This window comes from Talpa occidentalis, unplaced genomic scaffold, assembly GCF_014898055.3.
Source record: "Talpa occidentalis isolate TD23 unplaced genomic scaffold, MPIMG_talOcc4v2.1 talOcc4.6, whole genome shotgun sequence".
Classification (NCBI taxonomy): Eukaryota; Metazoa; Chordata; class Mammalia; order Eulipotyphla; family Talpidae; genus Talpa; species Talpa occidentalis.
Window position 1 is genome coordinate 67,878,437 of NW_023604972.1, and position 19,037 is coordinate 67,897,473.

Sequence of the window (19,037 nt, forward strand, 5' to 3'; positions counted from 1 at the left end):
GCAATATGGTTGTCGAACATGGATGTTTTCACTGTGGGTATGGTGTGGTAGCAACACCTGGAAGAGGAGAACCTCTACATTACAAAAATAACATTGTAAAACAATTTTGTCTCAATAAAAAATGAATAAACATAAGTATCCCAAATTATCTATTCATATTCATGTTGCCAGTGCTGGGATATAATAAATTACTCTTGTAATTTTTTAAAATAGAAGTATAGCCGCATTATAAAAAATGTGAAATATAGGGCCTCCCTTGGTGGCCCAGCAGTTGAGTGCTGGGCTACGAAGCTGCCCGCAGCTATGATCCCCGGCCACCAGCGAGGGTCCCACATGGCACAACAGACCTCTCCTGCCACACCCTCTACTCCCCTTAGCAGTGTATTTCATCAGTCTGCCTGCTCTGTTTCCCGTTCTGGCTCTGGTGAATTCTCTCACCCTCCCGTGCTTCTGACTATACCCAGTGCTTGTATAAATAAATAATCTTTAAAAAAAATAATAAAAGAAATGTGAAATATAAAAAAATAAGAGCGGGAAACATAGTCACCACTGTAACATAACTATCATTAGCATCTTGATTTATTTTCTTTCAGCATTTTAAACTATACATATTTATTTACACATTTCACATATGGAAATTTAATTTTATTACAAATGTCACTAAAATACCATAAAGTCATATGGTAGCTAATATTCAAAAGCAGAATGCAAAATGACTTCCTAATGTTCTGGTATCATCAATGGTTATACTTACAGCCAGACACTTATGGTTTTATACAATTTATTAATAACACAAATCATTCTATATGTAAATCCCAACTGTGCTTTTTAAATGTAATTTGAAAACTGACTCTGTCACTTAGAATCCTTTATAAAGTCACTTATCCTTTATGAGGGTTGAAATTTCCATTTCTTCATAAATAAAATGGAGATATAATTGCTATCTCACAGCATTATTATAGAAAGAATTAAATGAGAATGTATGTGAAATTTTCTGGCTCAGAATAGATCTTCAATACCTTTTCTGAGAGGATTTGTAAAAGTAAATTAATATTTCCTAGTCTTCTATTTCCAATTTGTATTATTCCCATAAAGACTAACACAATTTATTTTTTTTAACTTTTTTAAAGATTTATTTATTTATTTATACAAGCACTGGGTACAGTCAGAAGCGTGGGAGGGTGAGATAATTCATCAGTGCCAGAGCGGGGAACAGAATAGGCAAACTGACAAAATACACTGCTGAGGGGAGCAGTGGTCGTGGCAGGAGAGGTCTGTCGTGCCTTGGGGGACCCTCCCAGCGGCCAGGGATCAAACTGGTGCTGCAGAGGCTGCAGACAGCTTCGCAGCCCAGTGCTCAACTGCTGCACCACCAGGGGAGGCCCACTAACACAATTTAAATAAACTATATTTAGAAATATTGGTATTTATGAGCATGTTCCAATAGTAGCAAGAAAAATGTCTAATAAGCATGGGGAGTGATCTTATTTACCCCTTTTTTCCTAAAGTGGGACACAACTTCATCAAAATACTAAACTATATTGAATGTAAAATTCTTGCTTGCTGGTAATCAAAGAATAGAATCGATGCCTGTTTGATACCCCTCCTTTGCCTTTTTTGAAGAATGGGATTAGATCTTTACTACATTGGTTAAGCTCCAGATAGGTTTTACCATCATTTCTAATAATTTATTAATGATTACCATTGACCACTTACATTACACTTGAGTTACTGCAGGACTTGTTGTCAGTCATGTCCTGTAGACATTCAGGTTCTAATAGAAATATAACAAACCACATAATTTCTTTTTAGTGTTTTTTTAGCAATTTTTACATGGTCAAGGTAGTACTTTTTAAATGTTTTTAAAATTACTAACATTACATGAAAAAAGAGTTTAGCTTTAATTTTGTTTTTCTTTGGTTGGACAGCAATGACTCAGTTGCACAATTCCCAAACCATTTGAAATGAGGAGTGGAACATTGTATATTCTCAAAGGCTCTGAAATATCCCTTTGATATTAAAACTGTCATCTATTAGTTGTAAAACTATGTAGCTATATGTTTTTAAAAGTCAATGACTATAATCTGTCAAATAACAAAACAAGGACAGGAAGAGCACAAGGGACTATGGATGGTGCACGGGTGAATGGTGGCAGGAATTCTATGGACACTACACCTGAGAAAAGAAAGCAAACAATGTACAAAAATGATCAATGATGTAAAATATATATAAAAAATAAATTGTAAATATATATATATATACATATATATAAAATTTGAAAAAAATGAAAAAAACACCCCTAGGAATATCAGCATTTTTGCCTCATCAATTACATCTTGGGATTGAAACCTTTACTGAAGGTAGCTCTGAATAGGGGCAAACCTGGACATTCTTAGAAGAAGCTTTAGCTGCTTGCTTTTATTTCTAAATAACTAAGACTTCCAAATACCTCATTAATTTTACTTAAGGATGTTAAATCTTCCTTTGAAAAAAATAAAAGGAATGAATTATAGTGGAGAAAACCTCTTTTAAATAACTCCAAATGTAATATAATCTGGGGTTGAAATTGGAAAGAGATGCTAAAGATACTAATGATACCAGAATTGAAAAACAAATCCATCATTGATATTAATCCATGTCAGTTTTCTTCCTGGATGTGGAAGTCTGGATTTGCCTCCCTTGCTAAGATCACATCTTATCATATAGGTTCAGTCCCTCTCAATGCCTTTTCTGCACAACAATGTGGCCTCCTCATTGCACCTCATCCACATGCCTTGAAGTCTCTTCTGGGCTAAATGACTCAGAATTTAAAAGTTTTGTTTATGAATGCTTCTTGTAGATACCCACACATTCCAAGCTACTGCTTGCATATTGCTCCATGGTGCCTTCCAGAGCCGTTAGGATCGTAACAGGCATGTAGCCCACACCCCGAGCTGGTCTCTGATATTGTGGTCCTGATTTTTGGTCCTTGAACATCTGACAGGTATATATTAGCCTTCTGCAGACAGCTGGTAAACCCCACGATGTGTCCCCAGCTGCCCATAGCTGCTGGTGCCCTCATCCAGTTAGGTGAGCATGTGGCTTCAAGGCAGTGTACCTGGACAAAACTCTTACAACTTGCCACTTCATCCTCACATGGACACCATGTTTTATGGGTTACTTAAGTTCTTTTTAAACCCAGAGGCCAGAATGGGGAGATCAGGGTGAAGGAGAAATAGGTATGAGAAAGAACTAAACTTAAACTGATGGCTAGTTTACCTTTAAAGAAACAAATTAAAAGACACATAAAATGGAAAAAACTAAGACATTTTGTCAGGAAATGTAAAACATTTTCCCCTGAGATATGCAGTGACATACATCTCAGGAGAAATTTTAATTTTCACAGAAAACAGAGGATACTTCAAAATGATTTTGCAAATATAAATGTGGTGGTTCAATTTTGATATGAAAAATAGGTTAGAATTTAAAAGATTAGGATGACATTCTTGGATCTGTCTTGATTATCAGTCAAATAAATGATTCATACCATATATAGTCTAGTATTATGCATGTCACACCTTGAAACTGATCATGACACCCAAATGTGTTCTGACACCATGATGAAAAACTACTTCTAGAGTATTCTGATCTCAAATTTTCTCCAGTGACAGCCTGGTGTTGTCAGGAGAAAAATGTTGAAGATGTAACCACCCATTTGATACAGTTTTCAGACTTCTGGAACAGTGATAAGTATGAGTAAGCTCAAGTGAATTATCCCCATGATAGTGACACTTGTAGCAGGAGAAAACTGGAACTCCATCCACACAGCCCTGCCTGGCCATCACTTCATCACATTCACCATTGAGGCAAAGAAGAGCAAAGAGAGTCATAAGCAATGTGTAGGTTGTATGTTATGCATTCCCCAGACAGTCTTTTATTTCAGTGGATATTATTGCTGAGAGTCCTTAAATAAGGTTTTAAAAGAATTTGGGAAAGAAATATGTTTCTTGTATTCTCTGCATATAGGGAATATGATTTACACTGATTTTATATTTTGACTTAGACGCTATACCCAGCTTCTCAGTGTCTGTGTGTCAATAAAGGCTTTTTCAGCCAGGGAACAATATGTAATTTCAGGCCTAAATCATCAAGGCCATGATCATTCCTAAGTTTTTTTTCTTTTGTTGTTGTTGTTTTGTTTTGCCTTTTGCTCTATCAAGACCTTGCTGACATAACTAGAAAGGGCCCAGACTTGCAGATTCATTAGCCATAAGTTCAAATTCTACCTATTATTGTATACTTTGAATATGTACTTTCTTTATATAAGACTCCCATAAGCAAAACACTCCTTTGGGGCTTGTTGTGTTAGCATGTGAAAGGGGTTACTATACAGTGCTTCATAAGCTCCATTCATAAGAATGGCATAAAGGTCCTTTACTACTAGAACAACTGAAATGGCATATGGTGATTTGAGAGTGCTTACTTAAAGAAAAAAAAAGTTGGAAGCTAATTCAGTGCTAAATATTATTTGAGTATTTTTGATTAATGTCCTCTGCACAGTTATTCATTTATTCTTTTTTTTTTTTTTTTTAGCAAATTAAGGGTTTTAGAGTTCCAGGACTTGATTTTTTATTTAGTCTTCTTTCTCTCCTGACATCTTTGTAATTTGCCTGGATAGATGAAGCTCTGACCACCATTCAACTAGGTACCATAAAGAAATACATAAAATAAAAATTGAAATGTTTTTCCACATTAAGATTATAGTTCTGATATGTCCATGGGCCCCTCTCAACTCCCCACTGCTAAGCACTCCACTGCCCAAAACTGCCTTTTGGTACAAGGCCTTTCCCACTCAGCTCACTGCAAGGTTTCCAGTCTCTCCAAGATCATGGTATCCTAAATTCTTTCTCCAAGATTTTCTCTATTCTGAGCTGATGGTATGTCTTCTTTTTCTCCTCCATAAACTTCATGTAAAGGATAAAGATAATTTTAGATCCAATAATCTATTGTTTATAAAAGTACAAGATGTGTACATGTGATAACTTGAGTAGACGCCAAAGTATTTTCAGCTTTTGGGCAACAACACAAGATCTATGTCTGCATGCTCTCCTTCTCTCCCTCTTGTTTAAACTTGCTTCTGAATTACAGTATTTATTTTTAAAAAAATTTAAAAAAACTTTAAGAGATGAATAGAATGAGGATGAATTAACAAGCTGAATTTGGAATTGTGACAGATTTTAGCAACACTTCTAACAAAAAATATCACTTATTCTCTATGAGAATGTTCAGACTTCAAAGTAGATGCTTGCATACAAATCAGATCAAGTTCAACACACTACACAAGTACCATTTTTCTCTTGTGGACATATATTTGTCACAATCTAAATAGAAGTATCCCTGTTCCTATTCCAGGAAACCTAGCTTCATAGTCCCTATGAAAATCAATAGGCTTCAACTGACAGAATGCTTGAAGAAGTTTCACTTCACTTGACATGGCTCTTTATCTGACAGCTACTTTCCTTAATGTGTTCAGAGACCTCAATCAGGTCCAAAAAGCCTATTTGAGCTAGTGATTTATTATTCTCTTCTCCATCACTGACCAACGGTGACCTTGACTGCACTTCTAGAGCATACCCAATAGTGGTTAAAAGTTGCTACAGAAGTGTTTACTAAAGGCAAGTTTTCAACTCAGGATGATTAGCTATCTCATGCACATCACAGCAACTGGAAAACAGATGGCTCCTAAGCAGTCTTCTATGCTTCTAAACATAAGCAAGAAGAGACAAGAACAGGTGATCCTCAATTTACCTAATATATATATATATATATATATACACATATATTTAAGTTTTATTTATTTTTATACAAGAGCTGGGATACAGGCCAGAGGCACAGCAGGGTGAGAGGATTCACCAGAGACAGAGCAGGGGGCAGAACGACCAAAATACACTGCTGAGGGTAGCAGCGGGCAAGACAAGAGAGGTCTACCATGCCATATGGGAATCTCCCTGGCTGGCGGGGAATCTAACACACGCTGCAAAGACAGCGGACAGCTTCACAGGGCTGCGCTCAACACGCTGCGCCAACAGGGAGGCCCAATTTACCTAATATTCTAAATGTCATTATTTATTTTACAACAGATGAACCTGAAAATCTCTAAAGGAGAGGTTGTGGAGAGTCACCCACCAAGAATTTGGAAACAGAGGCTTGCCTCCTTGCTGGCACAGGGGTTAAAGACAGCACTATCAAGCTACCACCACTGCAGCAAGAATTTAATCCCCAGCTGGCCAGGGAGCTAACCCACATTGTGCAGCAGACCTCTCCTGTCTTGCCTGCTGCTCCCCTCTGCAGTGTATCTCAGTAGATCTGCCTGTTCTGCTCCCCACTTTCTCGGGTGAATCCCCTCACCCCCCTTCTGCCCCTGGCCCCTCTTGCTTACACCCCAGTTCTTGTATGCATAAATAAATAAATCTTAAAAAAAAAAGAATTTGGAAAGGGGCCTGTGTACACTGTATAACAGGACTACTCAAATCCCCCCACAACACCATAGTTCTATACACGTATTTTAGCACATAAGAATATAAACAAAATTTAGTAGAAATTAATACAAGTTATAAATTAACTCATAAGATGATTAGCATATCACAAAGTAGGATTCTTCAAGTAACTGAGGAGATTTTAGAGGCATTTATGATGTAAATGCTAATTAAGTTATTCAAGAGAAAACTTTCCAGAAATTTATAGGTAACTTTATACTGTTGTCACTAAAATATGATGAAATTTAGATCTGAAACATTATCTGCACTGTGGATCCAGTCACATTGCTCCAACAGTAGGAATCAGAAGAGTTGTAGGGTTGAAAGCATTCTGAATCTAGGAATCACAGGCATTCAGCTTTTGTTTTAGTAGATCATATAAACAGAAATCTTTATTTAATGCCACATTAAATTTTATTGATAACAACAGTAAAATTTTCTCAGCAGAAATTTTATAAGTACTTTAAAACAAATAATTTTGTTCATGCAGATGTGCACAATATGTCTGGCGCTGCTCATGATGTTTTTAATCAAGCTAAAGAAAATATTCCAATTATACAGAATGAACAGTATTATTATAAAATATCTGCATAAACCCATTATAGTTAATAAGAAGAATAAAGGTCATATATATTAAAGGCTTCCTGTTTGCTGAGAAATATTTATAAAATCATTTCAGTCTTCATTAGACTACTATGAACCAGGTGTTTTTAAGGCCCTTTTATACAGCAAGAATTGAATAATCTATAAAGTTACGCAAGTAATAAGGAGCAGAAGTGGTCCCAAACTCTGAACTCAGTCTGGAGTCCAAGATCTCACCCCACAACTGCACAGCCATTCTTAAGCACAATAAGAATACCTACAAATTATGAATTCACATTGGGTGATTGAATCTCACTCTCATAAGTTCTGAATTTACACATTGAGATTGTCCTAGATTCATTACTGAGTACTCATGAAAGGGCATGGATTTTACAGTAAGCTGAATATAATCTTTTCCAAAGCTGAGTCAAACAGCCAGAAATTTCATCTGACATCTAGAATTCAAATATTTTGTCTCCAAAATTCCAAAGACACCATAAAAGGTTGTTGAACATTACTTTCATAATTCTTAATCAGTTCTTGAAAATGAACCATCTTGATAGGGGTAAAGGTGAGATCATTTAGATTCCTCCTAAGGTGGATTACTCCTGAAATAATGAACCCATTTCCACCATTCCATTCTTTAAAAGTGGTGATTTTCCATTTAGCTCAGCAAAATTCAGTCCAGGCTGAATTTGTTCAAATTTTACTTAGTCTATTCAAATCTGCTTATTCTGTTCAAATTTTGATACCTTTCTGAATCTATTTTTTCCTTTTGTGCAGTTGTAAGTAGCTCAGCATATTTTAATGTTGTGGGGCATCACTAAAGATTTTTCGTATTATAAATGAACTGGTTATCCCACCAGATAAGTCTGTGGGAGTTCTTTAAAGTCCTGAAAGTCTTCAACCTGAGGAAGTAGGTTAGTCAGTCTTCCTACTCTACTTCAATTTCCTCTAAATATCACACAAAAGAGACATGATAAGGACTCATGCACAAAAAAAAGTTAATTTTATTTCCTTTACTCTTGATTCATATTTTACAAAGTTCATAGTCAAAGTTCCACTGATAACTGCAAGGCAGTTTCTTATGTGCAAGGTAATGAGGTATCTATAGGCAACAAAAATGGATTTGACTGTGACTCTGTAACTATTTCAAAATACAAGTTATAAAATGGACTCCTTTTTCTCAGAAGGAGAGCATGGATGACACTCCTAGAGATCTGATGACATCTTTAGTATAAGGATCACTAATACAAAGTGGAAAACACAATTGAAAAAGACTTTCATTTTATTTTTCTCTCTTCTTTACTCTATGATCCTCATTATCCTCATTAATGATGCAATGAGACAAATGGATATTATTACTGAAAATGTCCAGGATTTTTCTGTACAGTAAAAAGTTGTTTCCACTTACTGCTTTCTGGTACTTCAATAGTAATAGTGACTTACCGATGTTTATCAGAACATTTAGATACTGTAGGATCTTGAAATGCTTCTGAATATCCAAAGACATGTTACGTTGAATAGGATCACAATGTTGAAGCATGTTTTCCCCAAATACTTTATTATGAAAATTTTCATATATACTGAAATGTTGAAATATCAGAATGGATACTAGTGTATTGCCCTAAATTTAATAATTGTTGACTGTTGCCATATTTTCTTTCTTCCTGTTTCCCCCCCACACATTATTTGCTGTTGTTCTGTAACTATTTAAAAAGAAGTTACTAATGTGATCTTCGTTACTATGTATTTTCCTGTATACTAATTCCATGAAACATAGTTCTTTATATATATAATATATAGTATTGTATCAATGTATAAAATATATGGTAATTAAATTATTTTTGTAAGTAGATGTTAATTTCCCACAAGGATATTTTATTAGCCAAAAAACAACTGTCTGAATATTACTTTATTTTTCATATTTCTGTCCTGACCACCAATGGGATATGGATTTCTCTGTAAGAGCTGGAGGTTTAGTCTGTCCTCCTATGGATAAATTAGAGTCTTTGTCTATCACACAGATATAAGTCTAATGAAATTCTTAACTTTCTTGAATGTGATATAACTTTTACTCCTGTTTAGATAAAATTCTGAAGGGAAAAATTGAAATTTATAGACAGTATTATGGGTGGAATTATGCCCTCCCTGAAAGAAGCATTGAAGTCTTAATCCTGAGTACTTAAGTTTGTGACCTTATGTAGAAATAGGGTTTTGTAGATATAATTAGTTAATTTAGTATGAGGTCATACTGGAATAGGGTGGGTTCATAACCCAATCACACCAGTGTCCTAAAAAGAAGAGGGAAATTTGGATATAGACAAAATGAGATAAGATGATATAAAGACACACAGGAGCTGACTGTGTGTGTCTTACAGAGTGATACATCTATAAACCAAGAAGTATGAAGCATGGCTGGCTACTGCCAGAAGCTTCGAGAGAGACATGAAAATTTTTCATGGTCAGTCCTCCGAGTGAACCAACCCTGCTCACACCTTGATTTCAGAATTTATCATCTAGAACTTTAAGATAATAAATTTTTTGTTATCTAAAGTCTTCCAGTTTATGGTGGGTTATTATGTCAGCTCTAGGATTCTCTTGAAGATAGATGATTGATAGATAAATACATAGATAGACAGTAATAGATGACAGATTGATATAGATAATATTTCAGACTTTTTAGATTTTGGTTTAGTCAGAAGTTAAGGATTTGAAGAATTATTCTATAAAGTAGTCTTAAGGTTATTAGCTGAGCCATATAAAATTCCCTTTTTTATAGGCCAAAAATAAGAAGTAATTTTATGTGGTTCAATCTAATAGGTAGATTACAAAGATAATTCAAGTTTTCTCAAACCCTCTTTCTTTCAAGAGCAAATCCTTACTGAATACATTAGGAAAATATCTTTCCTGCATTATTTCCTCTGTAAATAGATTCTTCAATGTCATTCATTTCATTTAGATAAAGAAGTTTCTGTCTCTATGACCTATATGGAATTAAACACTGGAGGCAACTGCTCTTTGAGGTACTGTCTATTATTTCTCTTGTTTACATGTCTCTATGCAGGGCTTATTCTATGAGACAGAATTCTTTTTTTTTTAAATTTTATATATTTTTTACATCATTTTTCATTTTTGCACAATGTATGCATTTTCATCTTGGTTATAGTCAGAATTCTAACTCACATTCAAAGCTAAGGTTTCCCCAGGGGATTTTCTCTAATTTCATTTGACATAACAGTAACTACATCTATACCATCTGCCTTACAGCTCCTCTCTTTAGTTTCATCCTCCACTTGGCTCCCTACACATTCTGTCCCTGTCCAACTTCTGGGGAATGTTTCCACAGCAGAGATGAAGAAAAGACAGCAAGGGCAAACCAGAACTTTACTTTCCAGTGAATAAGAGCTACAAACCTGCCAAATATTTTTACCTATCTCTTATTCCAATTCATCCAAAGATTTCTGATATAAACCAATCATCTCTAAATCAGTCCTTTGTTGTTTAGAAATCAGCACATGCACAAATCACTACTGAAGTTTTTTTTCTAGCTATTCCTGAATAGTTATTTATATAGTTATTCCTCTTCAAAATTTCCTTAGCTATGAAAAAAAAATCAACACAAATTATACTGGTGATTTCTTTTAAATGGCAAAAAAATGGATGTAAACTATGTTTAATAACATTTTGTGTGCAACTACTATTATTGTATTTAAAATATGCCAATCAACTTTCATAAAAATTCAACATTTAACAGGAAATTCTGTTTCATTTTTTTTAATAATCATTAGTTCAAAAAGATATTGATTTAAGAAAAATTTCAACCCTTACTAATCAAATGATTCCTCTATTTTCTGGAACAAACTTATAACCCACATGAAACTCAGAATGTAAAGTTCTTGTCTGACCCTATTTATATAGCGTTTATCAGTAACAGTTGCCATTTAAATCATTACAGTCTCCAATGTAACTGTCTTTGGTAGTTTGCTATGGCTTTAAATGCTAACGGATTGTTTCAAAATGTCATTCCTCTTCTACTGAACTGAAAATCCTGTATTATTATCTCTTCTTCATTGTGTGAGAGTCTAAAACTTCCTTGCATTACACAATACATAAACACCTGGTGATAATAAGTTGTCTCTAGAAAAAGAAAAATCTCTTAGTTTAAGAGCTATTATTTTGAATTACTGAAAATTTATGATACTTCACTCCTTGGAACATTTTAGAACTCAGTTTTCAGAAATACATATATTTCACATATTCACATAAAATTTGGGAACAAAAGAATGCACTCTAAAAGAATACATTGTCTTTTTATAGTTTTATAAAGGAAAAACACTTCAGGATAGAAAGTGCAAGCAAGACATTTCAAAGACAAATATTCTCTTGGGTGCAGGACTGGCAGTTTTTGAGCTCTCACCTGCTGCATTTCTTACTCATTATAGGATAATCTTAATAGCACTTGCCTCTTCAGCTCAGTCCCAAGCATAGGGTTAAAAAAAAAAAAAGTGGTAAGAAAACATCTTTCCTTTTTGTTCAAATACAAATGTACTTTTCAAACACAGTTGGACTTTACTGAAGCAAACCCTGTGTCTGAAAATCTAGCAAGTTATAAGCTGATGCCGCCTTCAAAAATGCATCTGTTTGTGTTTCATTTAGGTAGTTTTAAAGAGTAAGTTTTTCTAGTGTACCAAAGTGTGATTGGAATTAGACTACTGAAAGACTACTGAAGGACAAAGCAAGATCACCTACCAGCTCTTTCCACACTTTTCCCTTCAGCTACATCCAACCTGAGATCCATTCACTTTCAAAGTGTCACACAGTTTCCAACAGACAATCATCCATTTGACTGCACACTCATAATCAAGATTCAAATCAGTTGGCTACAAGAGGAACTCTTTGAACAAACACTCTGTTCCATGAGCTAGGGCTTCTGGCTTTTCCAGGTCACAAATCCCTTAGAGATGCTATTATAAAATGAAACAAACTTACTGTTTTCTTTAATACTTTGAGAGCATAAGGCTTCTGGGTCCCCTTCTGTTTGCATCTGTACACAATGGATGTAGCACCCCTTGAGGGGGAAAAGACAAAAAGAAAATATTATGCTGTGAACATAATATAAAGGGAAACGTTTGAAAATAAAGTATCTCTTGCAGTTACCCTCATAACTGACAGTGTTTGTAAGTTCTACTATAAAATCAGCTCAATATTCAAGAATATGTATTTTCTTTCACAATGAATATAGCTTAGTGAGAAAAATGGAAGGTTTTCCAGTTTGCTATTTCCCACCAGCCCCATCTATACAAGTAATATATCTGGGGCTGTTGCATTCAGTAAACTCTGTAGTTAAGCAGGTCCTTAGGTTAACATAACTATCAGAGGATAGCTATGCAATTTCAGAATCTTTGAGTTCTTCCAAAGTATGTGTCTAAGGAGGGGGCTTAATTTCAACATATGAATATGAGTCAAAATAGTCTCATTTGACAAGGGAACTGGCACCTTTGAGAATTTGCCTTTTTGGTAAACTGACATTTGCCCAGAGCTAACATTAGCCCCACAGGGATTCTAATTCTTGTATTGGCCAATGAATATGCCAACCACCTACCTCCTAATGCATGCCCTAAAAATAATAGTTTATGACATGTTCATATATATATGCATATATGCAAATTAACCTTTTTTTAAAAAGATTTATTAGTGTATACAAGAACCAGGGTGCAGGCTAGAGGTATGGGGGGATGAGAGATTCGTCAGAGACATAGCAGGGAACAGAACAGGCAGACTGACTGAAATACACTGTTGAGGAGAACAGCGGGCAAGACAGGAGAGGTCCACTGCACCATGTGGGTATCTCCCTAGCTGGGGATCGAACTTGTGCTTCAGTGGCTGTGGACTGCTTCAGAGGTTGCATCTTAACCACTTGTGCCACCAAGGAGGCTCTAAATTAACCTTTTTTTTTAAAGTATGTATGAGTATGTAGATCTATGCCTTTGTAAAGAATATGGAGAAGTACGGAAAATTTATCACCTCTAAAGGAATATAGTAAGAAGGAATTCAGTTAACTGTTATCACATATGGGCAAGATTACAAAAAAAGGGAGCTTCAGATAAATCTTTTTTTTTTAATTTATTTTATTTATGCATACAAGAACTGGGATACAGGCCAGAGATGCGGTGGGTAAGAGGATTCACCAGAGACAGAGTGGGGAGCAGAACAGGGGTATCTACAGAAAAACACTGCTGAGGGGAGCAGCAGGTGAGACAGGAGAGGTCTGCTGCACCATGTGGGTTAGCTCCCTGGCTGGGGATTGAACTCACGCTGCAGATAGCTTCCTAGTGCTGAGACTTAAACCCTTATGCCATCAGGAGGCCCTTGAGATCATTCTTAAAAAAAAAAAAAAAAAAAAAAAACCTGACGTATATCTGTATATCTGTCAGCCTTTGAAGACTGAACAAAGTAATTTCAATGCATTTTTTAAAGCTATGGAGGGATGTGGGGATGTGTCACATGGTCTATAAGTGAAATAAAGCAAGACAAAGAAAATTCAACTTGCCTTATTTTAAGTTTCTCTAAAATATAATTATCTAAAGTGAAAATATTAACAATGCATTGTGTACAACCAAAAGATAACACAAAGAATAGAGGGAAAATAGGAAAATACAGGTAAATGTTTATACTACATGCTGAATAACATGATATTTAAGGTAGATTTCAATTAACTAAAGATGTAATTGTAATCAAGGACAGCTAATAAAGTAATGTTAAAAGAAAATTAATAATAAACCATCAATGGACCTAAAATGGAATAATCAAAAGTTAGACACAAGGGAAAACAATAAAATTGAAAAATAACACAGCTTTGGATTGTTTGTGGACTTTAATCACATTAATAATTACATTAAGTGTGTATCTTATAAATATACCAATTAAAAATAAAGATAATCAGATTCAATTAAAATGCCAAACTGGATACCATGTACAAAAAATCTACTAAATATAAGTAGACTAAAAATAAAATTATAGAAAAGGAATTCTATGCAAATACTAATCAAAAGAAAGTGGAAATAGCTATATTATCAGATCTAGTAGACATTGGAACAAGAATAAAGATGGACATTACTTAATTTATGATAGAGTCAATTCCCCCCAAATGACAGAATAAATAGCAACAGGTTTGCATCCAACAACAGTGCTTCAAATTTGATAAAGCAAAAATTGATGGACTGAAAAAAGAAATAAATAAATCCATAAATACAGTTGGAGAATTCACACTTTTTTAGCAATTGATATACAAAGTAGACAAGTTACCACTAAAGATACAGAAGACATTAAGAACATTGTCAACTAAATTAAACTAATTCACATGTAGAGAAAAAGCCACACACAAAAAGCCAAAAACACTCTCTTCAAAATTAGAGGACTCACATAATTGATTTCTGGACATTCTATGAACAGTAATCAAGAGAGTGGTAGTAGAGAAATAATAAACATGGAAACAAGTGGAAATGAAAAAAAGATTTCAGAAATAGTCCTACACATATTTGCCAAATGGTTTCTGACAAAGATAAAAAGTAAATTCAGTGGAGAAAGGAGTTTTTCCAACTGAAAATAACAGTGAAACAACTGCTTATTCTTGTGCAAAAAATAAAATGAAAAAAGAATCTTGATCCATATCTCACACTTTATATAAAAAAATTACTCAAAATGGATCAATGTAAACATTTTTTAAAAACATGGAAGAAAACTGTGTAACTTTTAGTTAAGCAATGATTTATTACATTAAAAAAATGAAAGCACAATGAATGAAAGGACAAATACATTTAAATTAAATTCATTTAAATTAAATTAAAATATTTATTCTCTAAAAGCTACAGAGAAATACATTTACAAATCACATATTTGATAAAGGATTTGTATCTAAATTATAAAGAACTTCAAACTTCAATAATAAGGAAACGAAAATGCATTTTAAAAATGTGCAAAATCGCATGTGAAACTTAGAAAACGTTATAACTTAATGTTACTGTAAACAAATAATTTTAAAATGGGCAAAATATGTAAACATATATTTTACCAGAATAATTAAACTGATGTCAAATAAGCCAAAGGAAATATATGCACCATCATTAATCATTAGGGAGTTAAAACCACAAAGAGATATAACTGCGTACTCATTAAGATAGAGAAAAAGACAATACCATGGCTCACAAGGATGCAGAACAACAGAACATCTATTTACTAGAGGGAATGCAAAAAGGCATAGGCACTTTGGAAAACAGCTTTGCATATCATATGACATATTCATCTCACTCTTATGTATGTAACCAACTGAGACTGAAAACTATGTTCCTGCACAAACTTGAATAAGAATCTTTACAACAGCTTATTAATAATCGTCAAAATCTGCAATAACTCCAATATTCCTCATCTGTGACCTACCCATATGTGAAATATTAATCAAAAAGAAAAAGAAGGATTGAATTAGAGTGCACAAAACTTGCATGATTCTCATATAATATCCTAAGTGACAGAAGCTAGGTTCAAAAGGCAAAGATAGGGACAGAAAATAGATCAGTGGTTATCAGAAGTATGCATGGGATGGGGGGTTGACTCCAAAGGGGTATTAGAGGATTTTTTTTAACATAATACAACAGTTCCATATCTTGATTGTGGTAGTGTCACACACCTGTAAACATTTTTCAAAATAGAACTGTTGGGCCTCCCCTGGTGGTGGTTGAGTGCTTGGCTGCGAAGCTGCCCGCAGCCTCTGCAGTGCCGGTTCGATCCCCAGCAGTTGGTGAGGGTCGCACATGGCGTGACAGACCTCTCCTGCCGCTCCCGCCACTCCCCTTAGCAGTGTGTTTTGTCAGTCTACCTGTTCTGTTCTCTGCTCTGGCTCTGGTGAATTCCCTCATCCTCCCGCGCTTCTGACTGTGCCCAATGCTTGTACAAATAAATAAATAAATAAATCTTAAAAAAAAAATAGCCAGAACTGTACAATAGGTGAAATTTACTGTATGTAAGTTATACTTTAATAAAAATGCAGTGAAAAAAAATCTTTCCAAGAAAATCATATTGTTCAAAGATTAAAAGACCACACTGCCAAAATATTGCTTATAGCACTCTGTTTTCAATCCTCTAATGCTCTGTTTTCATTTCACAGTAACTTGTGAAATTTAAAAGAAAAGGGAGATATAAGGTGATTTGCAAACATCAGTGATTTGCAAACATCAAAGAACACTAGAAGGCTAATTTTAAGTGTTACACCCATTGAAAAATTAATATTACTCAACAATGTGTGTAAAAAAGCATATTAAATGGTATCTATTCCTTAATTTCTATATCACATGAAATTATCAGTAATTTCAATATGTAAATAGTCTCAGCAAACTCTCCTGAAAGCATTTTATCAAAATATAATCTTGGCTGTTCACCTCAGGACAGAAGGATGCCAGAAACATATTTTTATGTTTCATTTTCTTTATTTAGTGTATGAAGAATTCATTCAGGAAGTCAAGTTTTATTTTGCTAAGGAATGGACCTATAAATATTAACAGGTCTATAGAACTTCTTCTGCTTTATTGAAATATAACTGACATAAAATATAGTGTATGGTTAAAGAATATAGTGTAATGGCATGATACATGTATATATTACAAAATGATCAACATAATAAGGCGAGTTAACACATCTACCACTTACATAGTTAAAACTTTCTAAAATCTAAAAAGATTAAAAGAAAATGGCCCAAATAAAAACATATGAAAAAATATTTCAGCAACTTCTCAAAAATACAATCTATAGTTGTAACATTAAATGACTGACTTAAATGTAATATCATTTTAGAAAGGAGCCCTATTTTCAGGGTATTTACATAAAAATGAAAAACATTTTGACACAGAGCAAATTAATGATTATTTTTTAAGACAGAAAGACCATTTCAATATAGTGCTGTATCCTCATTTCAAAGCACATTATAAGAATAATCTAAAAATTTCATGAGATACAAAGGAAGAAGAAAATTATAGATTAGAGTATATTTTATATATATATATATATATATGGAGTTATTAAACTGAAAGGGAGAGCTTGATTTTCTTTAAATATTTATTTATTTATTTATACAAGAACGGGGGTACAGCCAGATTCGCGGGAGGGTGAGAGGATTCACCAGAGACAGAGCAGGGAACAGAACAGGCAGACTGAAGAAATACACTGCCGAGGAGAGCAGTGGGCACGACAGCAGAGGTCTGCCGCGCCTTGCGGGACCCTTGCTGGCCAGGATTGAACCGGTGCTACAGAGGCTGAGATCAGCTTCATAGCGCAGTATTCAACTGCTTACGCCACCAGGGGAGGCCTGAAGCAAGATTTTTTTGTATCTATTATCCTCTAACAAAAAGGTGAAGGAATATAGAAATTATTCCAGTTCATTTTTTTCCAACTGATTTTGATAAGAAAATCATAACTTTGGGCCTCCCCTGGTGGCACAGTGGTTGAGTGCTGGGCTGCGAAGCTGCCTGCAGCCTCTGCAGAGCCAGTTGGATCCCTGGCTGCCTGTGAGGGTCCCACATGGTGTGCAGACCTCTCCTGCCACCTGCTGCTCCCCTCAGCAGTGTACTTTGGTCCTTCTGCCTGTTCTGCTCCCCACTCTGGCTCTGGTGAATTCTCTCACCCTCCCACGCTTCTGACTGTACCTAATATTTGTATAAATAATCTTTAAAAAAAAAAGAAAATCACAACTTTACTGGAGTCTGAGCCTGACTTCTAATTTCACACTGCTTTTCTTTAAAAGAATTTTTTGAAAAAATCACTTTTAGTTTAACCTTTTCAAATATGACTGGTTATTAAAAAATGGTTACAGTCAAAAGGTTAAAAATATGAACCACTACATATTTCATTGTAGAGAAAAGAGTAAGTAGTCATGTTTATACAATCATGTACAGTGCATAAAGACAATGATCATAATACAATGTATATGATTATATATTATGCCTTACATATTATAATTGCCTCTATGCTATTAAAGAAGCACCTGATTTTGGCACCTGGCACGTGTGCCAAACTTATTGAGGCGAGGGAAAAGCTCCAGGTATATTTATTTGTCTGGAGACAATTCAGTATAGGGTCCCTTTACACCACATTTAGGGACTACTTAGTACAGAAAAGGGATTTTTTTTTTTTAATCCTATAATTTACTTTTATATGTTCTTTATGCCCAACATTTAAGGAACAAAAGTCAAAATTAATTTTCATTTGTTATATACTTCTCTTTTATTTTCTTTATAATCTCACCCCCTTACTCTCTCCTTTCTTCTTTTAGAAAGAGGGATTGGCAAAGCTTTAATTTTCCCAAAAGAAATGCAAGCACACTGACAAAACTGTCTCACCAGCTGATAGATATCCAAGTGCATTAAAAGGGGCAGGTGATATTAAATATGATTAGAAAGGAAGCAGGGAATCAGAAGTTTGGATTCACATCAATGTTTTAGGGAATTAGGATGACACTGCACAATGTTGAGGCTATTTGACATCACGGGTATTCTCCTATGAAGGGACAGTCAGAGATTTGCTTTATAGAGAAGGACCTAGAGGAAAATTTGTGCTTGTTTCAATTGTAGCAATAGAGCTTGGCTTCACTTGCCATTAGATATACAAGTTGCTCTTTGGAAATGCATGAGAACTTCAAATATACAATCTCCCTCTCCCATCCCAATATCCCTCACTCTCATAATATTTAGGGAGTATAGGATCCTCCTCCCCTTCAAGTGCTACTCATAGTGAACATAACACCAAAACACCTGTAGTCCCACATACGCCATTACGCTACCACCCCACTTTGTTCTCATGCCCCCACTGCCTCCCTGGATCCATAATATAGTCAACTTTCAAGGGTTAGTTTTTAACCCTAGTTTTCAAGGGTTTATTTGGCTTTATCTGATC

The 19,037-nt window shown here is 34.8% G+C and overlaps 1 protein-coding gene across 1 annotated transcript in view; it reads right to left on the bottom strand.

Moving 5' to 3' along the window:
* CAMK4 (calcium/calmodulin dependent protein kinase IV) overlaps window positions 1-19,037 on the bottom strand; it is a 293,642-nt gene that overhangs the window by 117,164 nt on the left and 157,441 nt on the right. The window contains exon 2 of the mRNA XM_054688256.1: window positions 12,090-12,168. Within this exon, the coding sequence (XP_054544231.1) occupies window positions 12,090-12,168 (79 nt within the window). The remainder of the gene's footprint in view (window positions 1-12,089; window positions 12,169-19,037) is intronic.